The 15,960-nt window shown below is 32.0% G+C and overlaps 1 protein-coding gene and 1 long non-coding RNA gene across 2 annotated transcripts; both read left to right on the forward strand.

The window, feature by feature from the left end:
• The first annotated feature begins 264 nt into the window (after positions 1 to 264).
• Positions 265 to 865, forward strand: LOC104878674 (uncharacterized). Its single transcript, XR_785395.3, has 3 exons — positions 265 to 466; positions 552 to 642; positions 740 to 865. It is a non-coding gene; the product is annotated as an uncharacterized LOC104878674 (long non-coding RNA).
• Positions 866 to 11,219: 10,354 nt separating this feature from the next.
• Positions 11,220 to 14,437, forward strand: LOC100255268 (AP2-like ethylene-responsive transcription factor At1g16060). The gene is made up of 8 exons (XM_010658331.3): positions 11,220 to 11,662; positions 11,767 to 11,849; positions 11,970 to 11,978; positions 12,095 to 12,183; positions 12,284 to 12,357; positions 12,467 to 12,517; positions 12,721 to 12,797; positions 13,695 to 14,437. Exons 1-8 carry the CDS (start codon positions 11,511 to 11,513, stop codon positions 14,210 to 14,212), a joined length of 1,053 nt encoding a protein of 350 aa, XP_010656633.1. The 5' UTR covers positions 11,220 to 11,510; the 3' UTR covers positions 14,213 to 14,437.
• Positions 14,438 to 15,960: the final 1,523 nt, after the last annotated feature.

A 15,960-nucleotide genomic window follows, 5' to 3' on the forward strand; every position in this document is an offset into this window, starting at 1 on the left:
TGGAACAATATTTGATCCTGTGAAGTGTAAAACATATATAACATGAATTTTTCTGCTTTAGTTCTGTGCTTCTGACCATCTTAGCTTGTTACATCTCAATAACATACTTCCATGACCATGTCAGTTGCTTCATGAATGCATTAATGACATTGCTTTATTGGTTGATAAAAATTTAAAGCAACCCACAAAAAATCCTCAATGGATAATAAGAAAAGAGTTTAGTAGGGATTCATCACCATAAGAAAAGTAAAGTCACTTCAGAAAATAAATGAAAAAGGATTCATTTTAAAACAAGTTATGATTCTGGTTATATTCAATGCGAATTCTGAGTCAACAGAATTTTCATCTGTTCTTGTTTAAATTTTACAGATAAAGGTTTGGGATGCACAGGAAAAGAAATGTACTGGAATGTTGATGGGGCACACAGGAAGTGTGAAATCTCTGTGCCCTCATCCAAGTAATCCTGGTATATTTATGTTTTCACCTACATCTCTTTTTTTTCTATTTATACTTGAAAGATGCTTATAATTTCACTTTTCATTCATCAATAGATCTTGTTGTCTCTGGTTCAAGAGATGGGTCCTTTGCTATTTGGGACCTGAGAGGCGGTTCCAGAACTAGACGTGGGGATATCTGGATACCGTAAGTTACAATTACTTGCTTATTGGATGTGATTGGGTTGATTAGTTTGTTTTGACAAAAAGGAAAATTTTTTGTTCACTTCCTATTATGTACACAGAATTTAATGCATATTCACTGCAACATCAAAAGATACATTTTACAACTGAGGCAAGAAATCGGAGAATTTGGCATTGTTCCATGAGATGCAGCTAGGATAAATAAAGCTTGATGAGACAATTCTGGTGAGCGTGATCTCAGTTTGCACCCACTTAGCTGCCCTTGATCAAGGCAAGGGCCCGCAAAGCATCGGGCAACAATACTGATGACAATGAAGCCAAGGAGAGGGAACCAGAAAACATCATGGCAGTGCGGAAGAGAGCAGCACAAGTAGGAGAGAGATGAGAAGAATGAAAGGTTAACTCAGTTCCGAATGTAAAAAAAAAATGCCAGTAAGCTAGAAAAGAACATCATGGTGCTTATAACAGGTTGACCAATGATAATAGGAGGAACCAAACTCTTGAAATGGAAAGCAAAGAATTGATGATAGGTGATAGAGAACCTAAGAAAGCGCAGTCAGCCAAGCAAATACTACATGCATAGCCCATGCAACAGGGGGTGAGAGAATAATTAGATGACATCAACAAAAACAAATCAGGAGGCGCAAAAAAATATCACATAATTGATGACAAAGGGAGCTATCCAGAGAGGAGGAGAGGTCTGAGGTTCAGTTCCCAGTATTAACCAGGAGACCACAGTGGAAGGGCCCCATCAAGCATTAAGTATGAATTTGAGAAATTGATAGACTCAAAACAAATTTGTTGGAGCTTGAGGCCTACTATTCCAGCATGCTGCAACAAGGTTTTTCATATCAATTTTACAATTATGATAAGTATAGGACAAAGACCGGAATATCTTACTTGGAACAATAGATGTGCAGTGGAAACCAATATTAACAACAATTCCTGAAGTTTGCTTTGCTGCATACAAAGCTAAGGTTGCCTGCACTTATATCATAAGAAGAATGCATTAGGTGATTGGCATGTAACAAAAACAAGAGAAGATGGGCACCCCAAACCAACCCACAAACAAATAAAGAAAGAATTAAAAAAAATTAGAAAAAAGGGCAAAGAAAGAAAGATGAAACCATATCCATGTGAAAGCACCCAAACCTTGATATGCTGTTCAGATGAACTTTATGAAACCTCTAGTGTATTATGTAACAATTGAATATGATCATACTAGGTTCAACAATAAAAATCACCTACATCAGAATCATATTCATGCCCTAATGGAGGTAAATATCAGCTTTTAGAATAAATCAAAAGATCAATTTACAAAAGGACCCCTATCTTGGCAAAATGACCCATAATATTACATCCCAACTTAAGACAGATAACATGAGAAAGCAATTGTACTCTTCCATTTATCAGGTCTGATATCCAGAAAATCCCCAATGTGAGCTCCTGTTGTTATTAGAAAGCACAGTTTTATGTCATTGGTGACTGGTGTTCTAAACAAGCCCAAGTAAACTAGGACAGCAAAATCCTCCAAGTAATAAACAAGATATTTAGTGTCCATTCAGATACGCTTCTGGTTTTCTTCTTTTAAAATCAGAAAATAGTAGTAATTTTTATAAAAAATACAAGAACTCTAAGAGGCTTACACTGAAAAAGAAATGACTTTAAAAATTGTTTAAAACAATTGAGGTTCAAAAAATTTTTACAATATCAAATTTAAAAATTTTTGAAAGTGAATTTTAAAGACATAAGGTAAATCTATACTTTTTGGACAAGATGTTCTAGTTTTGTATAATAAGTTTCTGATTTTAAAAACAAAAAACAGAAAGTACATCCTAATGGACACTTGGATTATTGTTGTAGTCATATAGAAAGCTGATGGATGGGAAGAGCCACCAAATACTTGTACTAGTTCTATACTAACCTTCCAGGAAAAAGGTGCCAGGGCAGAGAAGTCATTAACAGTGTAAATGAGTATGCACATTAATTTAAGAGTAGGCATGTTGAAGGTTAGATTCATGGACTGATGCTCTTGGGTTTAGTAGTGGATATGCTTTGCTTGGGCTAGGTTTAGTTTATGATAGGAGGAGGTTTCTTACCTCCCCCTTGCCATCAGTTGAGAATCCTTTTTGGTTTGGCTAAGGGTATAATCTTTTTGGTTAGGCCACAGCTATGATTTTGCTTTGGCTGGTTTAATTTAGGTTATGTTTGAGTTCCTTCCTTTCCTTGCCTTCCCTGTAAAGTGATAACTTCATATGGTCATATGAGATACTTCTTAATGGATTTATTTTCCATAGTTCAACAGCTTGATATGGATGAAGGTATTGATACGTCCAGATTGTACAAGCTAGTCTTGCCTCTCCACTCATCAGTCATCGATCATGATTCTGTAGGAGAGACGAGGTGGACCAAACTGGGCCAGATCGCAGGCTTGCATTGAGCCATAGTTACCTTCAGCTGAATGGGCCCAAATCTAGCCACATCCAAAAGAAATACCAAACCCAGTCCAAATTCCTACATCTTAAAGTAAAATTTAAATTGTGGAAAGTCTACAGCCTGCAGTTTCCAACCGAGCCAAGCCCATATATTTTGGACCTGGTGCCTCAACCCTTGACTGCCCAACAAACTAAGAATCAAACCCAAGCCCACCAGAGAAATTTTTAAAACATGTCTCTTCCAAACACGTCATTTTTGCCAGTTGTTCCCCTCTCAATACCATTTAAAAAATCCCCCAGCAGCTTTCTCAATTGCTGCAGCCTCACTTGTCTTTTCCTTGGTGTACGAACACGGCACGTCCATACCTACCTACAGACGGCAGAGGCTGCACCTCCCCTAACCTCCATCCCGATCACCATGCTCGCTGCTGCATCTCTTCATCACTACACAAGGCAAGATCACCATGCTCACTGCTGCATCTCTTCATCACTACACAAGGCAAGATCACCATGCTCGCTGATGCATCTCTTCATCACTACACAAGGCAAGATCACCATGCTCGTTGCTGCATCTCTTCATCACTACACAAGGCAAAAACAGGGTGGCACTTCCCACCACAACCGAAAGGAGAAGCTGCAACAACCTACCACAACTTGCAACGCACCAGGCATACTACTTCTATAGATGTTATTTACACCAACCATTTAGTTATTTACACTATTATACAACAACAAGAACAAAATGCTCTGTATTTTTTCGGGATACCATTTCCCTGATTTTGTCCTCCCAAATTAATTTCCCCATCTATGAAACAATAATACCATATATTTGGAACAATGAAAACCCTTCCATTTGTCTTTATTTGAACTAATCTATTCAAGTATGAGGAAAATAACATTAGTTGAGAAAGAGATTTACCTTAACTATGATGCTCTGTAGTTGATTTTCACAATGGTAACCTCCCATGCATGAAAGTTAGACATGGCCATTCCAACGGATTAGGGCATTTTAGTGGTGGACTTTGCAAGGGGAATGGATTTTGGCAACTGATGTGGAGTGAAATGACTTTGCAAGGGGAATGGATTAGGGCATTTTAGTGGTGGACTTAGTGAGAGCTATAGGTTTCGGGGTTTCTTCAGTTCTGAAATGGTGGAGGGAATGTTTGGCGGGCACTCGTACTTAGAAAGGGAAAAGCTTTTAATTAATATATATTCAGAACATATATATATATATATATATATATATATATATATATATATATATATATATATATATATATATATATATATATATATATATATTATTTAATGTCACTCCATGAAATATCACAACTATGACACTTCTATAAAGTGTCATGACATAACTAGTTATTCTTATAATTAAAGAACTTATCAGACAATGATACTTTAAATAAGTGCCATGAAATAAAAAAACTACTATAAAAAATGACCCCTTTAAAAAACGTCATTGTATATCCCAATATAATGATACTTTATGAAAGCGCCAAGGATTAAAGCTATGACACTGCTATAAAGTGTCATGACATAACTAATTATTCTTATATAAAGGCCACATCAGACAATGATACTTTAAATAAGCGCCATGAAATAAAAAAACTACAATAAAAAATGACCCTTTTGAAAAACGCCATTGTATATCCCAATATAATGATACCTTATGAAAGCGCCAAGGATTAAAGCGTCATAATTTTCTATTTTTGTAGTAGTGCTTGATGCCAATTGGGTAAGAAAAGTTAATGAAACATTTATTTGAAGGAGTCATAGGTTGGTTTATGAAAATGCCCATTAGTTTGCTATTACTACTCAAAGTTATTGAAGTTTAGAGTTATTCTCTATTAGCAGTTAAGTGTTGGAAAATCTCAAAATCCTCTATAATTACTCAACTGAGAAGTTATTCCCTCTTTTTTGCTAAGCAAGCTACTTATTCATATGTATGAGGTTATAAAAGTTCTTTTGAAGCTTAAGTTTCTTGATTGCAAATACAATGGTACCAAAATATTGCAAAAATTCCTTAATATTTCAACTAGGCAATTTTGTTCAAAAGTTTTTCCTTTGGATTGGAAAAAGTCATCAATAGAGAAAATCAACATGAAAAATGAGTTTACTTATATATGGGCAAATTAGGAGAGTGGCCCCTTGGATTCTTCGGACAGGTAAGTTGACTATTGAACCGTATGAGAAGATTGCCAAGGGGTTTGTCATGAATCCACCGTGGAAGGCATTCATTGACAATCTTAGTGGGAATATGATTAGGATTTCCATAGGGTTTAGTGTCTATTGAAGCACATGAAGACATGAGCATTCTAACAAATAGATTAAGTCCAATACCCTACCCAATAAGCTATAACTAGAAAACAATATAACTAAATCTAAAATTTTCTTCCTTTTTTTTTGGGTTTCAACAATCAAACAAACCATAAAATCTTAATAACTAAGCAAATCACAAATATCACAACAATTAAAATACCAAGTAAGCTATAAATCACAAAAAACATTAACAAAATAAGTAAACAAATTTGATAGAGAAAGAACGAGAATGATTGAGAATCTCAAGACCTTAGATAAAAAGAGAAAATGAGAAAATAAAGAAAAATATTATTAACAAGATGTAATGTGTTATTGTTAACCATATAAGCATTAACACTATTGATGTCAAATGTCGATATTTACAGGTTTTATAAGAGCCTTACATGAGAGACTTAGTTGTCCATCTTCCAGTGATATCATTAGTGGACTAAGAGATTTAGCGAACGATGTCACCTCTTATTTGCTTTGACATTATCGAGTACATCAGTCGGAGCAAGAGTTGCGACAGTTTGGCCTCCAATAAGGAATACTTTCATCTTGTTCGATAGAGCAAGATCTATATTTTGTGAATAGGCGATGGCAACATGAGTATGATTGGGGGTCATTCCATGCATAGTATATTACCTTATGGGCTAGTTGTGCGGAGAATATTGAAACGACACCACCTATGGCGGGTACTTTGCAATTTCATAACCCATACATGGAGTGGTACCGATGTATTACATGACGTTTGATCACACCCCATTTCCATAGGGATCAGATGAGGTACCATAGTACAGTAGTAACTACTTAGTTGCTAGTAAGATTTTTTAACTTAGAAATGGTTTATTAAATTATAATTAATAGAAAATCATCTTCAAATGTTTCACTTTTTTTTTAGATCACTGGTATGACTGAGATTGCTAGTCGATTTGTTGAGGCTACATCAAGTGCTTCATCGGATTGCTATTATTTTTCACGTTATTGGAAAGGAACATTGCATATGTTTAGTCTGTGAGTCGTCTACATAATTAAACTCATCCATGAGACCATATGTGTTAGCCATTATAGTAAGAATGCAACTTATTTAAGGCCAAAGGAAAGGTGGTGGGCGAGCTGGTCGATAACCTCGACAATCTATGCATCCACCTAAGACCATGTTAGCAGTATCCACAACATCTACCCTATTTGCACTTGAGACTTCCATACCTTCCCTTTCACCCCTACCATCACTTTCACCTAGACCTTCTCCCTTAAAGTATTTCGTATCAGATACCACCCTACAATCACCTATATTTTCTGCCACAAAGGTCACTATATTTGATGTTATTACACTAGAGAACCACCCCACCATCTACTAATTTACTATCATCTCTACCGTCTCTTGAGGAGACCACTAGACCACATGTCACCTCACCATCATCACCTATATCTCCTCTCCTCAAGGCCACTATATCAAATGTTATTGCACTGGATATCACTACACCAGATGTCATTCTACCATCTTTTATATTAGCTTTCCTAGATGCTACCATATCAGATATCATTGTACTTGAGATCGTCCCACCATTTACTACCTTACCATCACCTACACTTTTTCCCATAGAGACTACCATGCATCATACTCTTACACATGTTACATAGTTAGATGTATGCCCACCTAGGCAATACCATGGTCCACTAAACGTCAAGTCTTGCCTCCATTAGCTCCATCTCAACCTACACATATGGAGACATGACAAATTACATAGATAGATTCGAAACATATGTTTTTGTATCGTAGGCGTCCATAGAGAAAGAGGAAGGCCCCATCATGTGGCACTCATTGAGGATTGTTTTTCATTTTTTGTGTTTATTTTCATTTGTATTACATTGTTTACTTTTTTATTATGAACAAATTGTTATACATTTAAATAAAAATATGATAAATTTTAAACTTAAATTGAACATATATATATATATAAGTTCAATTTAAGTTTATATATGTGATATTATATACCAGTTACATTAGAGTATATAAAAAATAATTAATTAATATGATAATTATATATTTTTTTCTAAATAGTCTTTCATAATTTATTTGTTTTAAATAAATATAATTTATTATATTTTATTTATATTTAAATATAATTGACTAATTATATTTATATTTATATTAAATATTGTGCCAATTGTTTTAATAAAATTAAACAAAAATATTTTTATATCAAATTAAAAATATCAATTATTTAATTTCATATATTTTTATTTTTTAAATAATTAGTTAAGTTTATTAACCACTCACATATTTTTAATAAATATAAAATCAAAATAATATAAAAATTTTATTTAAAAATTTAAATTTAAATATTTCAAGTGAAACAACATAATTTTATGCATTTAAAGTTATAGTTAGTGACTACGACTTTTACCATTGTTAAATGAATTCAAAACAGTAGTCACCAACCACAACTTTAACTTTAAGATTAAAATCATTAAACTTAAAATCATAGTTGGTGACTACGATATTGAATTTTTTTTAAAATGGTCAAAGTCATAGTCACCAATTACAATTTTAAAATTAAAGTTAAATTCATGATCGGTGACTAGCTACGGTTTTGATCATTAAAAAAAACAAAAAAAATAAAACTGTAGTCACCAACTACGATTTTATGACATGGAGGCTTATATGGGACAGACACACTAGATTGGACATTATTTTGGAAACAAGTTTACTTTATGGATTTTTTTTTTTTAATGCATGTCCTATTTTTTATCAAAACTCATAGAACTAAGCATATATCTTCTAAATTCTTCTATACTCACGAGTTCTAAGAGAAAAGTGAAATTGATATTCAACAAATTTGGTTATGTGATAATCTAGCAGATCTATTTATAAAGGCATTACTTTTGACTACATTGAAAAAGTTAAAATATGACATTGAAATGCAAAGGTTGAGAGATCTATCAATTGAAATGTTGAAAAAATCATATTCATGTCTACACGAGGGGGAGGATACTATATGGATATTCTATACTCTTTTTTCTTTTTTCTTGGTTTTATCCCATTGAGTTTTACTGACAATGTTTTTAATGAGACGATCACTATATTCTTATGATAATTCAAGGGCAAGTACTATAAAATATGAAAATTTGTTATATTGTGAGAACTTGTGGATAATCATCTATGATGATGTAAATCTATTTGTGACTCTTTATAAAATGAGAGACCTCTAATGAAATATTGATTTATTCTCTTTCTTAGCATTTTATTTTCTCATTTCTTGATTTCTTCTCCTTTCATTTTATTTTCTGTAAGTTTTGAATTTTTATGCTATGTGTAATGTTGGTTTTTTTATGCTCAATATAATGCAATAATACTATATATATATATAAACTTATAATAATTCATAGTCTAACAAAAAAAATATTTTTACTTTACTTTTAAGATAATATTTTATTTAAAATATATATGAGATAATATTTTATCCATCTTAATATTTGTTTTCATCTTTTTAAAAAAACTTTTTTTCTCAAAAAAAAATGAAAATATAAAATTGGTGTTTTTATTTTTATTTTTTCATTTTTTAGAATAGTTTTTCAACCAAATTACACAACCTCAATCAAATACTGAACACTACTTAAAGATGGCTCATTTGTGTACTATATATATATATATATATATATATATATATATATATATATATATATATATATATATATATATATATATATATATATATATATATTTTAATGAACCTATATATAAAATATAAGAACTCTTTAAAACTTACTTTAAAAATATAATAATTTTTAAAAATTGTTAAAAAACTTTTGTTACTAAAAAATTTTTGCTATCTTAAATTTTTAAAATTTTAAAAGCATCACGTAAGTCCATTTTATAAGAACTTATTATATTTTACGTACAAATTACTACTATTTTTTTTATTTATATATCCAAAACACCTATCTTTTTTTGGGGTTTTTTAAAAATAAATTAATAAAGGCAGTTATGGGATAATAGAAACATCCATGTATGATCTTTTTGTAGATAGTTTTGGGGGATGGGCTGACTGCATTCTTTTTAAGATAATATACCAAGTTTAGCTGGAAAAAGTTGTAGGTTGACTAATATTACAATAACCATGTGGGTCATTCTAATTTCTGTACAACTTTGGAGGCAACAGAGTTAGGTGACCTATAATATTGGATGCCACACTGGTCTTCAAAGTCCTCGATGGGTTTCTGCAGGAAAAGCTTTAGGTTAGGCCGCCCAAAATTCACAGGTATGAGGAATATATGGGTGATGGCTCACTTGCCAAATTTCATTGAAACAAGGCGATGTATTAAGTCTCCATCTACCATACATCCACCTCCACCTATGAACTAGCACATGCTATTTAAAATTCAACTCCAAAGGACCCCACCCAATTCGTGCCATCCATGCATGCATCATGCTTTACTAAGAAGAGAAAACGTTGTAACCCTAGCTAAAGCCTAATGTCTAGGCCTGGCTGGAGTAGATCGAGGCTATGTTTGGTTTGTGGAAATTTTGAGGAAAATAGTAAGGGAAAGAAAATAAAGAGGAAAAGTCAAAAGAAAGAAAAAATAAAAGAAAAAAAAAAAGATTTAAATTAATATATTATTTTATATGTTTCTTCAAACTCATTTCACTTAAATTTTTTTATTATATGAAGATTAAATAATTTTAAAATATATAAATTTTTAACTAATTTTAATTATATTTAATTTTAAAAAAATTATAATAAAACCAAACGTTAAAAAACCATTTTTCTTTATATTTTTTTTCCTTTTTACTTTTTGAGAACTAAACATAACTTTAGGGTTGACTCAATTTTACAAATTCTTATATTTGTGAAAAAAGAAAAAAGAAAGGTTTTAAAAAGGCTTCTTCAAATTTAGTTATTAAAAAAAATTATAAATTATTTTTAAGAACATTTTTTTAAAAGATTTTAAATGTAAAATATATATATATATATATATATATATATATATATATATATATATATATATATATATATTTTACCTATTATTCATATATACACACATGGTTTAATTCAAATTTAGAGTGGTTATTTCAAATTAAATTAGAGTTTATTTGATAGTGTGTTTACTCGAAGTATTTTTATGAAAGTATTTTCTTTATAAATGTTTTTAAAAGAATTATTTATGAAGTGTTTTTCCAAAAAACGCTATAAGTAATTTTAAAAATTTTTAGAAGTATTTTTAAAATTTTATCAAATATTTAATTTTTATTTTTAAAAACACTTCTTTAAATTAAAAATATTTTCTAAAATCACTTAAAACAAACTCTTAGAGCCCATTTGACAATTATTCAAAGGAACACTTCTAACCATTCTAACATTTGAAAAAACTTATCATTCAAGTATTATAAAGACTAAAAACATTTTTTAGAATCACTTTCAAATTCACTATTAATTAAATTACAAAATCATCGAAAGAATCCAACCGTCCATAGCATATAACTAATTTCCTCACATTTCTTCAAGTGATTATAACCCCAGTGTTACACCTGTATACGTACTCCAATCCAGCTATCTCATACATTAATGTATTTTGTATTCTCTGTCACCAACCCACTACCGCCTCCTACTCCCACATCAAGGTATGCTGTTAGCCTTCATCAGCCCCCGATACCTTTCTCTCATCAAATACGAACAAAAATTCTTGTTGGAAAAAAAACAAATTATACATAAAATATTCTCTTTAATTCTCCATATCTCATATTGTATGAAAAATAGAAAGAAAAAAAATTAAAACAATATCAAATGGAACAAAAATTAAAGGATATAAAAGCCAAAGGAGTGAAAAGAGGTTAAGTTATTTCTATTTCAATAAGATGTGAACTGCAGATTACACAAAGTTGAGGTGAGGACAAGAGAGAAGAAGCCAGAGAAGCCGGTTAAGACGGCCACTAACATCCTCTTAGTTTGCCGGCAATTTCTTTATTTCCAGCTCACACTCTTCCGACCCCATCTTCTGCTTCTATTCCTTGTCATTGCTTTAAAAGCCCCTGACTGGATGACCTAGTCTTTGTGTCCTAATTTTAATCTTATTCTTCTTTCTCTTCTTTATCCATAAAACATTTGGCAGACAGCAGTGCGGTTCCATGGCGAAGCTATCACAGCAAAACCATAAGAATAGTGCAAACAGCAATGCTACTAATACTACTCTCTCTGTGACAAAGGTGAAGCGGACTCGCAAAACTGTCCCCAGAGACTCTCCTCCTCAGCGGAGCTCGATATATCGGGGCGTCACGAGGTGGAACAATGATGACTTGTTATTTGTTGTGCAAGTCGTTTGATGATTTTTGCTTTTGTTTTTCTAAAGTGGGTGCGCATGTATATGCCTTGTGATTGTTTCAGGCATCGGTGGACTGGCCGATACGAGGCTCATTTGTGGGATAAGAACTGCTGGAATGAATCACAGAACAAGAAAGGAAGACAAGGTTCGCCACCATCACTTTGCTGGCTTCTTCTCCTTTTTCTTCTTATTTTTTCTTACTTTTACTAATGGGTTCTTATTTTCTCTTTTTCTCCTTGTGTGGTGCAATCCTACTGAATTTCAGTTTATCTCGGTATGTTCAAAACCTTACTGCTATACTCATTTCCTCTAATTTCAATTGTTTAGTGAAAGAGTGATGGAAAAGCCCAGGAAAATGTGACAGAAATTGCACTACTATTTGTTCTTCAGGTGCCTACCATGATGAAGAAGCCGCAGCACATGCTTATGACTTGGCAGCTCTCAAATACTGGGGTCCAGAAACCATTCTCAATTTTCCGGTGATTATATCTCATAATTTTCTTATTTGTTTCTAAGATTTCTTCTGGTATTGATGAAGTAGAATGGAAAATCAATAAAGTAATCTATTTAAAATTGTAGCTATCAACATATGAAAAGGAGTTGAAGGAAATGGAGGGTCTGTCAAGAGAAGAATACATTGGATCCTTGAGAAGGTAAAAGTCTTCTTCCATGAACCCCAATGGAAAAGGCAGTTGTAGAAGAAAGATGTAAAAATTAACTTAACATTTCAAATGATCAACACAATCTGTGTTTAACTTGCAGAAGAAGCAGCGGTTTTTCTCGAGGTGTTTCAAAATATAGAGGGGTTGCAAGGTATAGGCATATATATATATATGACATATTTACCCTTGTTTTGGGCTAGCTCTTTATATTAAAACATGTATTTTTCTCATGTTTTCTTGCAGCTGGCATCCTACATAAATACCAAGATTAATATATTTGAATTTCGATTTAGCATTTCTTAAGTCACAAGCTCTAATTAAGAGCAATCTTTTTTCTTTAATTCTGTTGAACAGACATCATCACAATGGCAGATGGGAAGCGCGGATTGGCAGAGTGTTCGGCAACAAATACCTCTATCTTGGCACATATGGTAGTTCCCTCTTCCTTAATCTTGAAACTTCAACAGAACTTGATTTGTTGACCAAGATTAGATAGGGTCTACACCAAATTTCTACCAAGAATAACAATTATATATTCTCCCTTTCTTTTTTTTCCCCCAAACTAAAGCAACTGGAACTAGGGCATGATCACAAGCGAAGAACAATTTTCTGATTTGGTGGGTCGTTAAGATTTGATTCTTGACATATCATTTGGACAATATTTTGAGATAGTACTGCATCACCTATGGGAGTGGAGTAGGTTAATTGCTAGCGTAAGAGTCTAGAAAATCTGTTTGGACAAAGTACACGGAACAAATAGTCTCCATTCTTTTTTTCTTTTTTCTATGCTAAGATGAGAAGACTTTTCATTTTTCAATTGTCTCTTGTTAATTCCTCTTTCTTATTTCTCTTCTGGCTTAAAAGAATGTTCCCCTTTCCCCTACCATGGAACAAAAATTTGTGTCATCCGTTGGGGTAATGGCATAGATACCTTGTCCTAGATGTTAAAGAAGAAATTGTTCCATGCATATATATATATGTATATAAGGTCACCCTTTTAGCCATAATTTCCAATTAGACCAAGCAAATTAATATATACAGTTATGATGATTGGTTACTTAAGAGGACTCCAAATGAGATCGTCAATGTTCTAGTTATTTCAGACTCCATGCAGCTGGGAAGAAGTCTATAGGGAAAGTAAAGATCAATCATATTCAGTTGGTTGGAATGGTTCACCAACCCCACCTGATGCTTAATTTTCTATGAAGTGAAATCATAAATTTTCAACTCTCCAGTGTAGTTTTTTCCTTGATTGGTATTAATGATTATAAAATGAAGTTCAATTCGATATTTTGTCCCTACATTAATCAAAATATTAATATCTGCAGCTACTCAGGAGGAGGCAGCGACTGCATATGATATGGCTGCCATAGAGTATCGCGGTCTTAACGCGGTTACCAACTTTGATCTCAGTCGCTACATCAAATGGTTAAAGCCTAATCAAAATAACCCATGCGAACAGCCCAATAACCCTAACCTTGACTCTAATTTGACTCCAAACCCTAATCATGATTTTGGAATCAGCTTCCTGAATCACCCACAGACTTCTGGTACTGCTGCCTGCAGTGAACCTCCATTGACTCAGACCAGGCCTCCCATTGCCTCATCGGCGCTTGGCCTTCTACTTCAGTCCTCAAAGTTCAAAGAGATGATGGAGATGACAACTGCCGCCGACCACCTATCGACACCGCCTGAGTCTGAGCTGCCACGGTGCAGCTTCCCTGACGACATTCAGACGTACTTCGAGTGCCAGGATTCCGGCAGTTACGAGGAAGGAGACGATGTTATCTTCAGTGAGCTCAACTCGTTCATACCTCCCATGTTCCAATGTGATTTCAGTGCTTAAGTTGGGAAGAAACCAAAGGTGGCTTAATGCATGGAGAAATCCTGTGTCTTGTAATGGGTTAGAGACAATTATATGTAGGCTTTAAGTCTGTGTTCAATGCACAACAACGTATATGATTCTTTCCACAGGTGATCTTCTTCTTGTGAGGAAAAGGGGAGAGTTGGCTAATTATTATTTGGTTCATTATTTGTAGATGTAAACATAAAATAATTAATTAAGCATTCGTTCTTCAATTTTTCTATCAATTGTAAGTCTTTTCTTCTCTTCTGCTCTCATCCTTGCCATCATAAAATCCCATCTCTCTCATGCAACAGTTTATTTCTTCAATTAAAACTCATTGCCCAGTTATATGATGCTTATATATAACTCCAGGGTCCATAACTCCAATATTTGATACTGGTTTTGTTCTTTGTAGCATAGAGAAGATGTGACCACTAGAAACCCTAGGGAGTGACAAAAAAACAAAAACAACTTATGGTCAACAAAAGAAATAATAAAACTTTAAATGTTTTATTATGCTTCAAAAATTAGTCACACAAAGTTGGGAGATATTAGATATACTAGAAATTAATTATGGAAATTTTAGTACTCATTTATATGCATTTTTTTTATTATTTTATTTAACTTTTGTATAAAATATTGTAACAGGAAAATGTGTTTTTATACACTTATATAAAAAAAAATCACAAAATAATAACCTAAGTTTGTAAAATATCAATTTCAAGCATCCATTTAAAAATAATTAGTATTTTATACTTTTTTTAATAAAAAATATTACTTTTGACCATTTAAGTATTATATTTTAATGATATAGGTACTATATTTGATCAGTGAGTATATGAAACTTGAATTATTTTGAGAGGGTTCCTATTTATTTCAAACAGCTATTTAAAAATAATTAGTGTCTTATACTTTTTTTTAGTCAAATGTACTATTTTTGACCATTTAAGTTTTATATTTAATTTAATGATAGAGGTACTACCTTTAGTGAATGCATGAAACTTGAAATATTTTTAAAGGTTTCTATTTTATAATTATTTTTATATGAACGCATGAAAACTCTCTTTTTCCTTGTAATACATATAAAATATTCAAATTAAAACTTTTTCTTACTAATATTAATTTAAAATGATAATAAGTTTTTAAAATAATATGCATTAATTCTCACACACAGGCATATATATATAAATATTTTACGAAAATATTATTAGACCAAGATTTAGTTTATCTCAATTTTGATCATTACAACAAATATCAATTCTTACCACAAATTTTTTTCTCATAAACTAAATTTCATGACAAAAATACCATTTTTAGCCACAAATTCACTTTTCATTACAAAAAAAAAAATATGACAAAAATAATTCTTTCACTTCTAATTGCTAAAAATATGACAAGAATAATTCTTGCAGCCATGAATTCCATTTCTTGCCATAAATTTATTCATAGTAAAATGTTACCTTTCACCATGAAGTTACCTTTTGTTGCTAAAAATATGGTTAGAATAATTTTCCAACAAGATATGACATTATGTCATGAACTTTACTTTTTGCCACAAAATTATTTATTGTAAAATATTACTTTTAACCACAAATTTACTTTTTGTCTTTAAAACTATGACAGGAATAATTCTTACATGATATGTGAAATTCTAATTCAAATTTTACTTTTTAGTATGAAATTATTTATAATAAAAAATACATATAACAAAAAACTTACAAATTTTAATTTTTATTCAATTTTTTTTC

This window comes from Vitis vinifera, chromosome 11, assembly GCF_030704535.1.
Source record: "Vitis vinifera cultivar Pinot Noir 40024 chromosome 11, ASM3070453v1".
Classification (NCBI taxonomy): domain Eukaryota; kingdom Viridiplantae; phylum Streptophyta; class Magnoliopsida; order Vitales; family Vitaceae; genus Vitis; species Vitis vinifera.